Genomic DNA, 17,901 nt, shown 5'->3' on the forward strand with positions numbered 1-17,901 from the left:
ACTACTCAGGCTGGAGGATTGAACCCAGAGCTGGGCCGGCTCTGAACTGAATTGATCCCTCACCATGGAGCAGTATTAAAGGAGACTCAGCTAAAATAAAAGAATTATTACCGAAACTCTCATTTCCACTCTGGTAAAACTACTCCATGGAAAATCTACTAATATTATAGTTGGTCTTGACCAGGGCCGGAAATAAGAAAGATTTCTTATAGGACATGTGTCCAGTGACCCCCTGTTTGACTGGAAAATTTATAGGACATTGTCCACTGGAGTGTGCAAAAATAGTATCACATCTCCATAGTCAAGCTATCAAAACTTGGGAAACTTTATTGGTCAAACTGTCCAGTGACCCCCTTAGTTTTTGAAAAAAATATGGGACATTTTAAAATTTTATTGGATAATGTCCAGTGTCCTGTGCTTATTTCCGGCCCTGGGCCCTTGACTGCAGTGAGCGAATCAGAAGAATGAGCCGCGAAAATTTAAAAATATTTTTGGTGGCTGTTTGTAGAGAAGCGGCATGTCCCTGCTTCTGACTGTATTAGCCTCTATGACAATATAGCGAGGAGTGCCAACTTTCCATACTGAAAGTTGCGCTATCCTATTTCAAGAGATCAAACTATAAGATGGTGTGACTGACCCTCCCACAAATCGTGTTCATTTTGGAAATAAGTTAAAAGTTTATCGGTATATTTCGTTTTCAGCGCACGTCCGACCAAAACAAAGAACTAAACACTTCTTACTTTACAAACCAAGTAATTTAAAAAGGAGGGCGTGAGAATGTTTTATCTTAACACCACCTGCTCCTTGTTCAAAGCAGTTTATAAAGAATAGTATGAGAATATTTATGTTTGAGACCATCTGATCTTGTTTAATATTTAATACAATGTAGCGTATTTCTTCCGTGAAATCCATTTTCAAGTGGCATTGAAATGCAAAATCAATTTACGCAAAGCTTCTTACCACCGAATTAGGCACAGAAAGTGGAGAATTTTTTGGAATTTCACCAGACCTTTTAGAAATTACCAGAGACTCGGAAAGGCTTATGTTTATTTTTAAATGACTTACCTTATAGCCGGTTTCCGTATATACTCACGGTATTTTTTGTCATTAAAAACATTCCCACGTACATTCTGAGAACCCATAGTCGTTCGATAAAATTATAGATTACATTACTTTCGCACGAAGTCATTCGTGGACGTGAACCTGAATTAGTAATGCTAGGATACAAAGAGACACAAACCTTTGAGGTTAAGGCGAGGTTCGAAAATTTACTATTTTCAATAAATACGTAATTGAAAGTTTGATTTACAATGGTTGCCGGAAACGTGCATCTGATCGTCGCTGTTGAACAAGTAAATATATTTTTTTTGTATGTTTTTAACCACAATTATCATTGAAATCGTTTTTGAGGGCATCAATGGTTTCTTGGGTCACCGGGGTACCGTTTTAAAGGTTTTTAAGATCCTCAAGGTTACCTATAAGGCGTGGTATTTGGGGTCATCGCGGTTTTAAACCGAGGTCAAGGAGATTTTCAGCTCCGGCCACTAATCAGCTCTTTCATTTCTTTTGTTTACAGTGGCTACCTTGGTTGAAAATACTCGAAGGTCCAGATAAGAAATTGGAATTAAAGGGACCGATGCGAGAAATATTGGACCATATGTCGACTCGCATCGGATTCAACTATACTTTGAAACAACCTTTTGATCGCAAATGGGGATCGAAAAATAAGGACAATAATTACACAGGAATGATGGGAATGTTGGAGAGAAAGGTGATTTTAGTAAATTGATGATTAAATAAGGTAAAATTCACGCAATTACGTGTATAAAGGAAGCTGATTTAGCGCTGGGACCCTTCGCCACAACCGAAGAAAGGTTCGAAGTGGCGCATTTTTCGCCACCAATTTATTTGGATTCTATCGCAATTTTATCGAGGCAATCCATCTCGAAAGGTCGAGCGTTTAATTTAATGAATATTTTTACTTTAGAGGTGACATATTGGGTTTCTAAGTTGTTTCTTTTTCACTTTTACTTTAAAAAATTACGTATTTTATAATTTATAAGCTCTGGATCGCTATAATTTTCACGTTGATGGCTGTGTGCTTTGTGGCTTTTCTCTTAAGGATATTTACCATTCCGAAGTATTCAATTTCAAGAACTATTGTTCAACTCTACTCATCGTTACTTGGCCAAAGTGAGTACCGAATACAAATCCCCTTTAGACTTTGAACCACGCCTCTCCCTGGTCACGTGTCAATGACGTATTTCAAATAAAATTTTACCAACCCGCCGATGTCCTTGATACAGACCCCTTAATTATCTTAACCTAGGCATTCGACTACCGCGTCAAAGTCACCTTAAATTACTCTTCGGATTCTGGTTATCTTTCGCCTTACTCATTTTAATCTGTTTCAACTGTCAAATCCAGTCAAGTCTCGTAACCTTAACGGCAAATAACATACAAAACTTTAATGACTTGATTAACACTGATATGATTCCCATCATCGAGTCTGGAGGTACGATCGAAGCGATAATAGAGCACGGCTCTGACCCCACGTCAATCGGTGTACGCCAACGACTGAACTCGAACCCTGACACCAGATTGACTTACAGAGATTTGCAATCCGAGCCCACTTTGATCAAAGTCTACCGACGATCCCACGTCATCGTAACGGAATCCTCAACCGTTCGATCTATTTTGTCAATTCAGGCGAAAAGGGATCGCGTTGATGCTAATAATGATCAGGAAGTCGATTGCGATTTTCACGTCAGTAAAGAAGCCTTTAATTTTTTCATCTTGGCAATGGCCGTTCGAAAGGATTTGGATATTAATTTGAGACGGGAAATGAGAAATAAGTAAGATATAATCAGGGATAGATTTAATTTTAGAAGTAGGAATGGAGATCAGTTGCTTTGGGTCAATTATTTTATAGATAGTGGGCAAACAACTGTGGCATTATAGTATTTTCTGCATTAGATGCTCCGATAACAAATTACTGGCAGCCCTGAAGTTAAGAAGCGGGGAAGGAAAAGTATCTAGCCCCTTTATAGCGCATTATCTAATATGCTAGAAAACGTTAAGCACGATACTTTTGCCATAATGGTGGGAGATCTTTTGTTGATAACGCTAGCAAAAACGATGTAAATTTAGATTTTATTTATATTAATGCAACGAATATTGCATGGCTTTCCACAGGACTGCAATGATAATGGAAAGTGGCGTAGTTATCCATTGGTTAAAGACATTCACAACCAACGCTACGGAGTGTTTAACCAGGGCTGATGAGAGAGTGGCCAACCGTGGCAAAAATGATCCAATACCGTTGAAGGCTTTTCACTCAACATTCGTGCTATGGGTTGTCGGAATGTTCGTATCTATCATGGGATTTGTCGCGGAAAGATGCCGTTTACCGTTCAGGTTGAATAAGGTCGAAGTTGCTCGAAGAAAAACGAGTAATTCGGAATCGGATTCCAGATGCAAGAGCGCAATTAGTTGCACCAGCGTTTTATCACCTGATTTCGAGATTCAACACGCGAAAACTCCATTCGTTTCGAAACAGAATTGACACGTTCCGTGTTTGAAGACTTAACATGGTTGCCACGAAATTTTCAGATTCAAAATCCATGACTTTTCCATGTTTTCCTTGATTTTTTTCTACGATTTTCCCTGACGTTTTTAGGCCCAAATATTATTGTTCTATATTTCGGTGTCTGGACCGTCAAACGTGATCTCGGTAAAACGGCGTTTAAATTGTTACCCACTGCATGACTATGTTGAAATTCTTATAATTCCCTGACTTTTCTCTAACCTTTTTGAAATTCCCTGACTTTTCCAGGTTTTCCCTTAACTATGCAAAAAAAGTTCATGTAAAATGCCTAATAAAATTATTATATTACAAATGTTTTGTTCTAATACATGGCATTAAACTATTTTTCTAAATTACTAGCTTCATCCAAGTTTGCCATATTTTCAGCAAAAAAAAAGGGGCGTAGCTTTGTAAAGCAATCATATTAAACGTGTGATAAAACATCGCGTAACTTCAAACTAAAACCATAAGTTCATAAGCTATGTTCACCATAAGTTTGTCACTGGTAACTTAGAAACTGGAGCTTGTCATGAAGTGATTGAAGTAGGTCATAGATTCGAGGTAAAGCGAGGAATGCCTGGTGAGGCGCTGCTGTCAAAGGCTTAGTAATGCAGACTAAATAGGACCTAGATGGAAGTCCTGCAAAATTAATTAACCACCGAGTGTAGAACTTCAATTCTCGCTTCCGTCGTTCTCGAACTAGTTATCTCGAGCTGTAAGTCTCTAGCATCACGAAGTACAGGAAGTGTCATACTTATATAACATATCTTATAAACTTATGTTAAAACTAACATTACTTGAAATTAATTTACTCTTGAAGAAAAACACACGTTTTTACTTTGATCGCTTGGTGGTATATAAGTAACATAAATTGATTTGCGTAGGCCCTATTTACTTCTGGCGTAGGACAATAGCGTGAGAAAGAAAAACCGATAGGAAATTTAGAATTTACAGCTTTTCTAGCACGTGAAGATCCCACGGTAATCGATACCAAGTATCTATTTCTAACACTTTCTTTTGTGTCTCTAGATTCTGGACTACTACATATCAAACCAAATTAAACCTGTTTGGTCTAACATTTTCATCAAGATTTTAGTTAAAAATGGTCTTGAATATGGTAGTCACGGTTTTCCAGGTTAGATTTAAGTGTTTATTAACTATTATTTTACTTAATTAAAGGGATAGTAGCGTATAAAATTTATAATTAAATTTTGGATCCAAACATTTTTTGTTTTTCCAAATGTTTCGAGAGAAATATTTATTGAGATTTAAATTATCTTTTGGGGCATATTGAGGAAAATGACACAGTTATGACGTCGATTTGTGACTTTAGTTAGACCAAACGTCAGTCGTGAGCCACCAAAATGTGACACAGTTACGTATGATGTCATCAACTAGTCAGCCTATTTAATTTTCCATTTTTAAATAACAAAGCTAACTTAAACGCTATTATTCCGTTTAAAATTAGTAAGAAAAGTTTGATTTTATCGCTTAGCTAATTTGCATTTTACAGTGGCTACCGTGGTTGGAAATACAAGAACACGATAATATTACAAGCTTGAAAGGTCCGATGTTTAAAGTTTTGCAACATTTAGTGGATAAAATAGGTTTCAAGTAAATACCGTTTCTGTTACAATTTTAAATTTAAAGGGATGCACCACGCGTCGTTATGTAGGGGGGGCGTGTCTAGAACTATATTTTGAAGTAGTAGTGGGGGTACTATTTCCTGGAGTAGTGATTGGGTAATTTCACGTGACTGTAAGCGTAAAACGGCTCACTGGGAGGATAGATTCAACGGAATTGCCGATGACCCATTCAAAATAGACTTTGCGCGTAAAAAAGGGGTAGACAACCATACAAGGGATACATTGCCGTCTCTGCGCAGTCTCATGGTACAAAATGACTACAGGGCAGGTGCCAAAAAGCGAGATGGAAGGCACAGTTTTACCCCCCTGTTTCCCTCTTAGATACATCTATGCAGTGATAACGCTACGAAATTCACGCATGCCCATTTGACCTCTATTTGATATAGGCCCCGCCCCTTAACACATTGTACATCGCTTTAAACATTTGATTTTCACATCACATTTCATTACATAGTTACACGATGAAGAGACCACCCGATCAACTATGGGGTTACGAAAATTCGGACGGAACGTTTACTGGGATGATGGGAATGTTACATAGAAATGTGGGTTAATCATTCTTAATTAAACTTAAGTAAAAATTATTTCTTTTTTTTTTAAAGGAAGCTGATTTAGCTTTGGGTCCCTTTTCCTACTCTCAAGATCGTACAAAGGTCGCCGTCTTCACGAGTCCAATTCACATGGATTCGGTCGTAATTTTAAGCAAGAAATCCGCAACCAAAAAGATGCAATTAAAGATTTTGAACATTTTCACTTGGGAGGTTAAAAATAAAGTTTTTCGTTCATTTTGGCTGCACGATTGCAACCCTTTTTCTGATATAACTAAACCAGGGATAGATTTAATTTAATTTTAGAAGTAGGAATGGAGAACGGTTTGTATTTACTTCAGTTATTCCGACTCATAGACCACCCAGTATAGAGCCCTTCCCTCCAACACGTAACGAAAAGTTTAAATTATCTTATTGGCTCACTTAAACTACGTTTTGATGACGTTGCTGACGGGGACGGCGAAAAATAGTGACGTAATTCCTTTCTTCCCCTTCCCCCCGTCCCGTGGAAGGGGGTCCGGAACTTTGACGCTCGCCCACATTACTCTATTCTCCATTCCTACTTCTAAAATTAAATCTATCCCTGACTAAAGTATTAACTAACTCGTCATCTTTTTTAGTTGTGGTTATCTTTTTTCTCCTCTTTCATTTTCATCTGTTTGGCTTCCGCGGTTTTGAGACAAATCCGGCCACCGAAAAAGACAGTTTGGAAAGCTAATTTCATGTTCTACACTACCTCCATGGGTCAAAGTAAATTGGGGATGCGTAAAAATGTTTCAATAATTATATTTGTATTATTATATTCTAGGCGTAGCGATTATACCAAAAGAAAATTTCTTAAAAACGCTGTTCGCGTTTTGGCTTGGACTTTCAACGCTAATGGGGCTTGCATTTAATTGCCAAGTTTTATCGAGTTTAGTATTATCGCCCGAGAAAAACTGCGATTCGTTGGAAGACATTGTACAATCGAAAATGATACCGATAGTCGAAAAGGGAGCAGTTATAGAATCAATATTATATGTAGATTTTTCTATATTTAACGTTAATCTCATCATAAGTTCATAAGATATGTTCCATAATAAGTTTGTCACTGGTTACAAACTGGAGCTTGTCATGAAGTGAGGGAGGTAGGTAAAGCGACGCCTGGTGAGGCGCTGTCAAAGGCTTAGTAAACCAGACTGAATAGTGAATAGGAAGATGGACTGCAAAATTGACCGAGTGTAGGACTTCAATTCTCGCTTGTCTTTCTCACTCGAACTAGCTCGAGCTGCAAGTCTCTACCATTACGAAGTATAGGAAGTGTCATACTTATGGAACATATCTCATAAAATTGTGACGAGACTAGAGTAATGTCAGTTCTACATACGCAAACGTCATACCCTTCTATCTCTTAGCTCAGTGTCATCCCCCCAACCAGGCGCGTACAGTATCCCCTCTTACAAAAGCGCGCCTAGAGGGAGGGATACACAGTCTACTCCCCTCTCTACCGACGCTACTCTATTGTCAATTGGTCTTTAGCTCAAAATTGACGTAATTTTCAACGGTTTTGATTTGTTTATAGCATTCAGGCGACGAAATGATGCAGGAAGTATGGTCAAAAATTAATAATGAAGGGGAACGCTTAAGCATAAACGAACTGCAATCTCAATCAACACTGCGAAAAATCTGCTCTAAAAAACACGTAGTAATCACGGAAAAATCAAGCAGCATGGCTTTAACTAGTTTAGAAAACAACACGGAAAATTGTAACTTTCACATCAGTCAACCACTGTCAGTTGGAAATTTGGTTATGGCTATGACAATGAGGAAATACCTCGATAACGATTTAAAGAAGGAAATAGTTTTAAAGTAAGATTGAAGATAGATCAATATTTATCCGTTTACAAGTATTTTTCACATTACATAGAACATCATCCCTAATGCAAAGTGGTTTGGTAGCTAAGTGGTTAGAAGAATATACCTTGACTTCAACAATTACTTTAAACTCTGGCTCAATACCTGACCCAATTGGCCTCCTTAATGCCATTACCATATCGGCATTTGAAGAGACCTTCACTGCTTGGTTAATAGGCCTTTCAATCTCTTTCTTATGTTATGTGTTTGAGCTCATTATTTATCGGGGTTATTTACTTAAGTATTGTTACTATAAGAAAAGATTACGTCGTCGTGAAAACCGATTAAGCACTAATTAATTTAACACACTAATGACATTTAAATTTTAATCTATTTTATGCAACAAAAAAACTTGGTTTCTTACACTTTAGTGTAATCTTCAACTAATAAATTTTTAAATCTTCTTAATTTAACAATAATCTTACCAGAATCCGTTTGCTCTATCTTGTTAATAACGACTCTGGCAACTTGTAGAAATTCCGGATTCAAACTTGAAGGGCCAATGATTAAATCCACTTCATCTCCAACATGAGCTTGGTAGCTTTTTTTCAATGCTTTTTTACCATTTACATAGATTTTAGAGTCATAAAACTCCTCTTCTATCTTAGCTTTAGGAATTCCAAGTCCCGCTTTTAATACACCATCAATTCGTAGCGAATTTAAGTTCGCGTTTATATCTTTGTAGTCTTTCACACCAGGAAGTTCATCATCTTGGGCTTCATCTTGATTTTCATCATCTGATTCATCATCACTCAGGGTGTCAGCTCTTTTCGAACTGTTTTTCCCTTTTTTACTTTTAAAACGAATAAAATAAAGTTGCAGAGGCGGCGAAACAGTAGTCGCGTTAAGCCTATTTTGATCTATTTTCATCATCGCGCAATTAAAGGCGCGACAAGGCCTAGGCAAAATGTTCATAGTGTTTTCAACACTTGAATATCGGTTAACTTTCGCAATTAATGATAGCCTACAGTTTAAACTGATTACTGAACGCATTTTTCCAAATAAATTTACCGCCATACCGATTAAATTCAATTAAAAACTTATTAGATACCGGATAAACGCGCACGTGACTTTTGACGATTTAAATAAGAGCAGCGAAAAAGTAGCAGACGTCAAAGTAGACAGCTTTAAACGATGAAGAGGGCTGTCCATAATCAGGCTGGGAAATAGCACACTTCCTCTGGTCCAAAACCAGTTTATTAATTGCTTGGACTAGTTTTTTAATTCAAAAAGTGGGGGTTACTGTTCCTCGGGACCAGTTTATTAATTGCAAATCTATTGGAGAACAAAGGCTGGGACCAGTCCGGAGACCAGTCCGGAGACCAGTTAATTATTTCGGGGACTAGTGGGGTCACTGGTCCCCAAGGTTCGTAAAGAAAGCGCTAGTTTAAAAAATATCCTTATTTCCCAGCCTGGTCCATAATAGGGAATGCTTTAAGGAGCCCAAGCAGACGACATTCTCCACACGGTTTTGTTTGTAAAGTTTGCCGGTACAAATACAACTTTGTTATTCAAAATAATAGCGTTTAGTTGCAATATTTTTGCAAATTATCTATTAAACATGGCTGGAGAAGTAATTGTAGATGCTTTACCATATATTGATCAAGGTTATGAAGATCCAGGTGTTCGGGAAGCTGTAAGTTTTAGTTAAACATTTTCGTTGACCAAGGCTTAGGGTATAAATTAACGTTATGTTATTGTTCTTGAAGGTTTTAGCTATGGTTGAAGAAGAGACTAGAAGATATAGACCGACTAAAAATTATCTAGAACAATTACCACCTATAAATATGCATAGTTTTGAGGTAAGATTCTGACAGAGAATTAATAAAATCACTTTTATTGAATGATCTTGGAAACACTGATTTGATAGACAGAAACTATGAAAGCCGAGTTTGAGCGGCTTCAAGCCAGACAACCAATGGAAATGATGAGTATGAAACGTTACGAGCTACCTCAACCCCCAGCTGGGAAAATGACGGACATTGCAGCTTGGACGGAATGTGTAGAAAATTCCTTGGCTCAATTAGAACATCAAGGAACGAGAATTGCTAATTTAGAGTTAATGTCTATGTATGGATGCGAAGCTTGGAAAGGATATAACAATCTTCTGGGTCAAATGATGACTCAAGCTCAAAAGCAACTTCAGGAGCTGAGAAGACAAATCCAAGATGTAAATTGGCAAAGAAAGTCCAAACAAACCGAAGCTGGGGAAAAGTTATACTCGTTAGAATCAAGGTATAAAAATGGTCCTTCCTTGGTAATAAATATTAAGTTATTAATTATAATTAAAATTTTATTTCAGTTGGGTCGGTCTAGTCAGTAAAAACTATGAAATTGAAAGAGTTTGCGCTGAATTAGAAAAAAGAGTCGGGTTGCTTGAACAAGAAATTCAAAAGAAGAAAAAGAAAACTGATGATCCTTAAAATATTTAATTTTCATATATGTATTTTAAATAAAAACTTTTTTATTTTAATTGAGGAGTCTTAATCATTTGGTATTCTCTATTCCGTCAATTAGGCAAAACTAATTTCACTGGGAATAAGCTGGGAATAAAATTATTTCTTGGTAAAATCAAAAAACTGATTTATGTACTAAGAACGTCAGATCGTAGCTTTAGCCTCTAGTACCATCCTCGCATACTTTATTGAGAAACTTCGTCTGCTTAAATTTTGACTCCACCCACAAATTTCGATCTCTAGAAGTAGCTATATATACAGAATTTGTGGGTGGAGTCAAAATATAAGCAGACGAAGTTTCTCAATAAAGTATGCGAGGATGGGTAGTGAATTTGCTACGTTCAACGTTCTTCTTACATAAATCCGTTTTTGGTAAAATCCAATGAAGGAATAGACACAAGTGTAGGAACCTTCTAAAAATGTCCTCCTGAATTTTTAGGGGGGGAGGGGGGATGCTAGGAAAATCATTGCGCAATGCGCGCGTCGAATTCAAACAAAAATTAAACACGGGAGAAATGATGGCACAAACAAAAATCAACATGGGAGAAATGAAGGCACAAACAAAAATTAACATGGGAGAAATGAAGGCACAAACAAAAATTAACATGGGAGAAATGAAGGCACAAGATTTATAAATTCTTCGCTGCTATTTTTCAAACCAGTCTATTAGCTACCTTAATTAAACCAATAATATAATCAATCAACAATAGGTAAAATTTTGTTGTACTACCTATTCATTACATTACATTATATTATCGACTTATGCCTATATATTTGATTTGTACATTGTCACCAGTTGGTATGGCTTGCTACGTTTTAAAAAGTAAAACAAGCCGGAAAGAACACCCAGTATAAAAAGCATGGCAATGATAACACCAATTATGATAACGTGCGTCTCTCGCTTCATCCGACCCTTCTTCATCTCCCCCTCCGAAAACGCGATCGGGTTCAGTTCAAATTGAACTATATTAGACACGTTCCCTTCATTTCCTTCCTCATCAAAGTACTTAAGTCCAAAGTAAAGATGAGTCACATTTTGAAATGAATCCTTGGGAAGTGACAGAGATATTTCCATTTGCGTACCGCCTTCCACTGGCAATAAAGTACCGTTAAGAAGGGACTGTGCGTTTATCTTGGTCTGTTCGGTGAAATGAAGACTGAGGTCGTCTTGTAGAGAGGACACGCGTAACTCCAACAAATCGGCTGAGAAAAACATCATGGAGGTTAAGTACTTCAGGGTACTTGACAATTGTAATTTGGAATAAGTTGGCCTTACCTATCCCCTCCCACAAATCGTCACCAGCCGCAGTCCAGCTCAAGGTGAAGTTAAACCCCTCATCGTCTCTGGTTACGTTGGAAATAGTCAGGTCAACTACAGTTGCCGGTGGTGTTACATCTTTTATCAGCAGAACAGAAACTATATTGGATATGTCTCCCTCGTTCTTGGCTTCGTCAATGTACCTCAACGCGATGAAAACCTGTTGTATCGCGGCAGTTGACGTTGCGTTATCACCTCTCTCAACAAATAGTTCTTCCGGAATAAGGAGAGTCGCTGCCGTTTGGACACCACCTTCCGTGGGAGAGATACTACCCTCGAGAAGGTATGAAATATTCGCCTTCCACTGATCCTCAAAATTTTCAAATAGGCTATCATGGTTGACGGACAATGCAATTTCGAGACGGCTCGCTGAAATATTTATACTAATTTAAAGCGACGTTTCAATCGAATTCGAAGAGCCCGTTCACCTACCGTTTCCACTAAAGAAATCATCTCCGGATGCCGTCCAAGTCAAAGACACTGTTCTGACACCACGTAGGAATGAGGAATTTTTCACGTCTAAATCTACAACTCTAGCTGGTTTGGTTGTATCCGGTAGATTAGGGGACCAGTTACGAACCACAATGACGCCCCCTTCGGACAACCGTTCAAACATGGAGTGCATTGGTACCATGTCATAGTCTTGGACATCGTCGGTTGAATCTATTGATCTTTTGCCGATTTTGTGTTCTTTTCTAATTCTTACATCTGACCCTCCAAAAACTTTGGCAGTAAACAAGTAACGCCCATTGGCGTTGAATTCGGTTAAAACACCAGTGTAAAAACCATCATCCGCAATACTGTCTCCCCCTGAAGCAATATATTTATGAAGTAATTAGATTTAGAAAGAGCCTCGTCGAGTTATACTTACCCTTGCCATCATCCGTCAAAGGAATCTCTATTGTGTCATCGGGTCCGTTAAACAACCCCGTAACAACACATCCGAGAACGTGTTGTTTTGCTTTATATATTTCGGCGTAAGCTTTGACAATAGTTTTCTTTCGAGCAAAATCAACATCAAAACCGTTCAAAAACGCCTTAACTATCACAGGTTTCACTTTGGAATCGGCGGGTGCTGATACCAAAAGTAATGAAATATCAACGTTTTCCGTGGGTTGCTTGCGAACAATGATTTTCCAAATGCCAGTCTACGATAATTATCACTGTGAGATAAAATGTACTTCAAACATAATGGTATCACTATACCTCGGCAGTTTCAAATTTATATTCCACGTGCTTTTCAGTGCCGGAGAATTTATCGCTGAACCGATCGAATTGTTTCCCAGTCGGACTGACCAGTTGTATATCAGGCCGGACATTGTAATTCCAACTGAAGCTAAAAACGGTATTCTTTCCAAGGTCTGAATCTAACGGAACGTCCAAAGTCAGTTCTTCGGAATCTCTGAATACCAATTTCTCGGATTTCACCTGAAGAATATTACTTAAGTACTTCGTGTTTGAAATGAAATATGTGGCCATACCTTCTGAGGTTTAAATTCAATGTCGGCTTGGGAAGCGGTAGCTTCCAAAATCTTGAAAGCCAGCTCGTCCACATTTGCTTCGGCGCTTTTTATGTCTTTGAAAATTGTAGCGGTTCCACCAGTCATAAGAGCCACTTTCTCCAACTTTTCCGAGGCATTAGTGCCATACGCTATGACATTCACCACAACCCCTTTCCGAATGATACTGGGTAATACAGATTCAATGGATGGCTCTACATTCTCTTCTCCGTCCGTGACCAAAAGTATCACCCCACCTTCCGCAACATCCGACGACAGAAGAACCTAAAACGCATTAAGTTTTTCTTTTACATTATGAAAACTCCAAATCTCAAAGTATCCCGTACCTCCAGGCCTGTTTGTAACCCTCTTCCAATAGCAGTAGCACCTCCGACTTGACTAGGTAACTGACTAGCTATAGCTCCTCTCGTTGCATTGGTAACTTTGGTCATCCTTTGCTTAATTATGGCGTTATTACTAAAAACAACAATACCCAACTCGCTACCATCCGGAGCAAATTTCAAGACATGTCTCGTTGTGGAACGATGTAGTAGTTGTATAGGAACCCCCTGTAAAATTTAACACACCTTAAATTTTTTCAAGGATCGAAGATGATTTTACGGATTAGGCATCTTACCTGCATGCTTCCTGATATGTCAAGCACCATTACGGTTTTCCCGCTAGATTTTACTGCGCGCAAGAAACGGAATTTTGGTATCGTATCTCTTGGAACTACTGAAGGGGGTACTCTATAAAATAAGTAATACAGTGTCAAAATTTATTCTAATTATATAATGTTGTGAAAATATACTCATTCTTAAAGTCGTCGTGGCTAGTGATAACCTCCCAAGTACTTTTAAATTGACACTTCAATTTATGCAGATTATCCGCTTTCTTGTTGTGTTGGGTTTCGTTGCAGAAGGAGTTTATCTACTCCAAATAATTTTACATTCTCATACCTTTTTCGAAGTACTTTGGTGAACTATAAGTACTTACCGAATCGTACGCGGTGGAGTACATGATTGAGGCTTCATCAGTGACGTAAATGCTATCAAGTATCTTGTATACGCAATTCTTCTCCTTGGATGGATCACATGGCATATTCTGTGCCAGGAAGTCACCCACTGAACCAATGTCTTTGGTACATGTCGAGGGATGAATCTACATGGCTCAAATCATCATTAGAAATATATATGTATATTTAATTAGACAATCTTACATTTCCTTCATCTATATAGTAGGTTTTTAAACGCGAATCATCTCTCGCAGCTTTAGGAGTAACGCTCTCGTCAAAGACCCCGTACCTGAACTTTGCCCATTCTTTGACGAACCTTTTATCTGCAATTGAAAGATAATTCAGATTGATTTTTTTATAGCATAAACATGTCGGTGTACTTACGAGGATGACCGTTGAGGCTTATATAATAGGGGTCGTTCATATTGAGCAAGTAATTGGGGGTCAATTCGATTCTTTCACCGGGTTCACCGCAATCTCCTGGTTGAACGGTTAATGGTTCGTCGTTTTCTTTATCGGTTATGATCACATGGCCATCCTCGGAGTAATCCTTCAGAGTTGCCGCGTATTGCGACTTAGGTGACCATGATGATGGAATAACCACAGTTACTTGTTCAAAGTAAACTGTCCCCTTGGTTGCAGTGTACAAAAAGGAAGAAGCGTTGGTCAGAAGTTCCTACAAATGACAATACAAGAAAAAAACATGACAATTACATAAATATGAATGAAAAATTATGCCACTTGTCCATTTTTTTCTTTGCCACACTAAAACTATATTTTTTCGTGAAAAAAAAAACTCTTTCAAATTCCAATCAAAATATTAAAGAACAAAAATGATTACCGTAATTGCTGTCAACAATCTATCATCTTCGTCAACTTCTTTTCCGATAGCCACGACAATATTTGAATATCCACCATCTATAGATACTGATATAATTGCCGAATTCCCCAGTGACAGGCACAAAACGAATGTTGTAAAGATCACCGCATTCATGTCTCTATTAGCTGCCAATTAATCTAGAGTTTTATTTCCACTACTCGGCTCCGTTTTAAATTATCCCTTCGGTTTTAGTTATCGAAACTAAAGACCGGTCTTTTATCAAGGTTGCCTTCTAATTTGATGAATAAGTATCACGTTTCGTGTGTCATTTCCTTCTAGCGAGGCAATTTTAAAGTAAAACCTTTGAAGAGCCTGACGGGTAATTACTTTAACGTTACTAACTGTTACGCAATGGTTACGAATTTAATTAAACAAGTAAGGTCTTTAATGCCGCCGCGTTGAATTTTGATATTAAGACATTTAGGAACTGCGGACGTTAATTTATTGCAATTTGAATATCGAATACCTTCTTTAAGACTGATAAAGAACGCTTTATAAATTTTAAAGGCTGTCAAGTTATCAGTTAAAGTTCAAAACGTGATTTTAGACTAGAGGGTTTAAGAAACTGAAACAAAAACTTGTACTGAAATCGTCTGGCACATTATACGCTCCCCACTGTAATTAACTTTTTAGTTTTAGTTACGTATTTGTCTAAAAAATTATTTAAAACTAAAATTTAAGAACTTAGTTACGTCTGGGATAGGAGACGTTTTTGTGCACATTTTTTGTTGTAATTTTCTTAAACTCTCTATTTATGGTACACCTACGCAAGTAATGCATACGCTGACAACTATTATTCATTATCTGTACACCGGTGTCTTTATAATAAAGGAAAATAGTTACGAGTACAACCAGATAAATATAATATCTATTTCTTATCACAGATACTGACTATACTTTAAGTCTAGCCAAAGGGAATTGACGATAAAAAATCTTATATAGTTCTAAATTAGATTCATAAAAAAAAGGTAAGGGTATACGGCTTGTTGAAAAAAAAAATAGCCGAAAGGGTTTTTAAGACATTTTGAAAACATAGCATTTTAACCCATAGTTTCTGTGAATTGAATTCAACAATATCCCTTTGCATTCAAGTATGATTCAAGGGAATTCCCCCCCCCCCCCAAAAAATTCTAAAATATTTAACTTCAATAACTTATAGATTTTCACGAAGTCTTTATAATATAATAGGGAGTGGCTCAAGGCTTATATGATGAAGTATTATAATTTCAAGTGAATCTCACAACTTCAGACGATTTATTAAAATATGCTCACGAATTCCTTAAACATTTATGCGAATTCAGTAAAAACTGTAAAAATTCAGTTTATTCATTCAGAATTTGACAAATTCAAAGAGAATTCACATAAAACTGTGTGTTTCAGGAGGTTAAAACCATTGGAAGGAAAAACTGGGATTTAATATATGTAGATATAATCATAAGATATGTTCCATAAGTTTGTCACTGGTTAATAAGAACTTGTCATGAAGTGACGTAGGTGAAACGTATAATAGATTCTGGTGAGACGCTGGCAAAGGTTTAGAACTGACTAAATAGGTATAGATGGACTGCAAAACCGCGTGACGTTCTCGAACTAGCTTGAGCTGTAAGTCTCTAGCATTACGAAGTATAGGTAGTGTCATATTTATGGAACATATCACTTATAAACTTATGATGATATCTAAGCATTTGATTTGTACATGGTCACCCGTTTATAATCATGGTTACGTTTAAGAAAGTAAAACAATCCAGCAAGTACACCTAACATAAACACTATCGTTATGATAACACCAATCGTGATTGTCTGCCCCTCTCGCTTCATCTGACTGTTCTTGATCTCCCGACTCTCCCCCTCCGAATACGCGATCGAGTTCAGTTCAAATTGAACTATATTAGACACATTCCCTTCATTTCCTTCCTCATCAAAGTACTTAAGTCCAAAGTAAAGTTGAGTCACATTTTGAAATAAATCCTTGGAAAGTGGCAGAGATATTTCCATTTGCGTACCACCTTCCACTGGCAATAAACTACCTTTAAGAAGGGAATCTGCGTTTATCTTCGTCTGTTCGGTGAAATTAACAATGAGATTGTCTTGTTGAGAGGACACGCGTAAGTCCAACAAATCGGCTGAGAAAAACACCATGGAGGTTAAGTACTTTAGGCTACTTGATAATTGTAATTTGGATTAAGTTGCGCTTACCTGTTCCCTCCCACAAATCATCACCAGCCGCTGTCCAGCGCAAGGTGAAGTTAAATCCTTCATCGTCTCTGCTTACGTTTGAAATAGTCAGGTCAACTACAGTTGCCGGTGGTGTGTCATCCTTTTTCAGCAGAACAGAAACTATATTGGAGGAAACGTTGGTCTGAAGGTCCTACAAGAGACAATAGGAGAAAAAGTATGACAATCACCAAGATATCAATGGAAAATTAAGAAAATTCAATTTCCCTTTCTAATAAATTACCGTTTTTGCTGTCAACATGCTTTCATCATCCTCAACTTCGTTTCCGATAGTCACGGCAATATTTGAATATCCACCATCTTCCGGAAGTGAAATAATTTCCGAATGTACCAGTGAGAGACCCAAAAGGAGCGTTAGAAAAATCACCACATTCATGGCTCTATTAGCAACAAATTAATTTAGTTTTAGTAATCGAAAATGAAGTAGCAAATTATCAGATAAACTTCAAACGCAATTCTAGAGAGTTTAAGAAAGTGTAATTAAGTTTGTTGCGCTAAAACGTCTTTGTCATGTTCTTTGCGTTAAGTATATTTTGCAAAATTAAAATTGTAGAGCACGAGTGCGAGGGCGTCTATCTCGAGTAAATATCTTACCTCTAAGGTAGTAAAAGTTCTTTTAATCGGGTTTTAGTCCATATCTATAACTCTCTATTACATACGCCCGCAATAGCAACTAATATTTATTATCTGTACAGCGGCGTCTTTGCAATACGGAAAATAGTTTTTTCCCATACATAAAATATCTATTTCTTATCACAGATAGTGACTATAAGTCTAGCCAAAGGTTTTAATAATTATATCGCTGACGATATAATTCATAAAAAG

General features: G+C 37.4%; 7 protein-coding genes across 8 annotated transcripts; 3 read left to right on the forward strand and 4 right to left on the reverse strand.

Annotated features, from left to right (window-relative positions):
* Position 1: 1 nt before the first annotated feature.
* On the reverse strand, positions 2-8,800 carry LOC149702594 (mitochondrial transcription rescue factor 1). Of its 2 annotated transcripts, none has more exons than XM_089866454.1 (2): positions 8,099-8,800; positions 2-90 (listed from the first exon to the last, which is right to left on the reverse strand). In XM_089866454.1, the coding sequence occupies exons 1-2, from the start codon at positions 8,688-8,690 to the stop codon at positions 2-4; spliced, it is 681 nt and encodes a 226-aa protein (XP_089722580.1). In that variant the 5' UTR covers positions 8,691-8,800. The 2 variants fall into 2 exon arrangements, with proteins under 2 accessions (XP_089722580.1, XP_089722581.1); XM_089866455.1 differs by lacking the exon at positions 2-90 and adding an exon at positions 1,170-1,217 and having other exon boundaries at positions 8,099-8,798.
* LOC149702595 (glutamate receptor U1-like) lies at positions 1,495-3,870 on the forward strand. The gene is made up of 5 exons (XM_089866453.1): positions 1,495-1,771; positions 1,831-1,989; positions 2,064-2,193; positions 2,330-2,855; positions 3,196-3,870. The coding sequence occupies exons 1-5, from the start codon at positions 1,637-1,639 to the stop codon at positions 3,563-3,565; spliced, it is 1,320 nt and encodes a 439-aa protein (XP_089722579.1). The 5' UTR covers positions 1,495-1,636; the 3' UTR covers positions 3,566-3,870.
* Positions 4,489-6,594, forward strand: LOC149702596 (putative glutamate receptor). The gene is made up of 6 exons (XM_089867046.1): positions 4,489-4,721; positions 5,100-5,200; positions 5,687-5,777; positions 5,835-5,993; positions 6,401-6,553; positions 6,589-6,594. Exons 1-6 carry the CDS (start codon positions 4,689-4,691, stop codon positions 6,592-6,594), a joined length of 543 nt encoding a protein of 180 aa, XP_089723172.1. The 5' UTR covers positions 4,489-4,688.
* Positions 8,801-9,121: 321 nt separating the features above from the next.
* BCAS2 (BCAS2 pre-mRNA processing factor) lies at positions 9,122-10,146 on the forward strand. The gene is made up of 4 exons (XM_089866456.1): positions 9,122-9,309; positions 9,383-9,475; positions 9,544-9,908; positions 9,976-10,146. The coding sequence occupies exons 1-4, from the start codon at positions 9,235-9,237 to the stop codon at positions 10,094-10,096; spliced, it is 654 nt and encodes a 217-aa protein (XP_089722582.1). The 5' UTR covers positions 9,122-9,234; the 3' UTR covers positions 10,097-10,146.
* Positions 10,147-10,383: 237 nt separating this feature from the next.
* Positions 10,384-14,101, reverse strand: LOC149702598 (calcium-activated chloride channel regulator 1-like). Its single transcript, XM_089866450.1, has 10 exons — positions 13,943-14,101; positions 13,758-13,876; positions 13,584-13,695; positions 13,294-13,515; positions 12,929-13,231; positions 12,654-12,875; positions 12,319-12,595; positions 11,880-12,257; positions 11,406-11,816; positions 10,384-11,332 (listed from the first exon to the last, which is right to left on the reverse strand). The coding sequence occupies exons 1-10, from the start codon at positions 14,045-14,047 to the stop codon at positions 10,896-10,898; spliced, it is 2,586 nt and encodes an 861-aa protein (XP_089722576.1). The 5' UTR covers positions 14,048-14,101; the 3' UTR covers positions 10,384-10,895.
* Positions 14,102-14,147: 46 nt separating this feature from the next.
* On the reverse strand, positions 14,148-15,066 carry LOC149702599 (calcium-activated chloride channel regulator family member 3-like). Its single transcript, XM_089867133.1, has 3 exons — positions 14,803-15,066; positions 14,346-14,637; positions 14,148-14,284 (listed from the first exon to the last, which is right to left on the reverse strand). The coding sequence occupies exons 1-3, from the start codon at positions 14,953-14,955 to the stop codon at positions 14,148-14,150; spliced, it is 582 nt and encodes a 193-aa protein (XP_089723259.1). The 5' UTR covers positions 14,956-15,066.
* Positions 15,067-16,340: 1,274 nt separating this feature from the next.
* LOC149702600 (uncharacterized) lies at positions 16,341-17,589 on the reverse strand. Its single transcript, XM_089865788.1, has 3 exons — positions 17,300-17,589; positions 17,038-17,209; positions 16,341-16,964 (listed from the first exon to the last, which is right to left on the reverse strand). Exons 1-3 carry the CDS (start codon positions 17,450-17,452, stop codon positions 16,519-16,521), a joined length of 771 nt encoding a protein of 256 aa, XP_089721914.1. The 5' UTR covers positions 17,453-17,589; the 3' UTR covers positions 16,341-16,518.
* Positions 17,590-17,901: the final 312 nt, after the last annotated feature.

Source organism: Phalangium opilio, unplaced genomic scaffold (genome assembly GCF_054372755.1).
Source record: "Phalangium opilio isolate 3A_F unplaced genomic scaffold, DU_Popi_V2 ptg000017l_1, whole genome shotgun sequence".
Lineage (NCBI taxonomy): Eukaryota > Metazoa > Arthropoda > Arachnida > Opiliones > Phalangiidae > Phalangium > Phalangium opilio.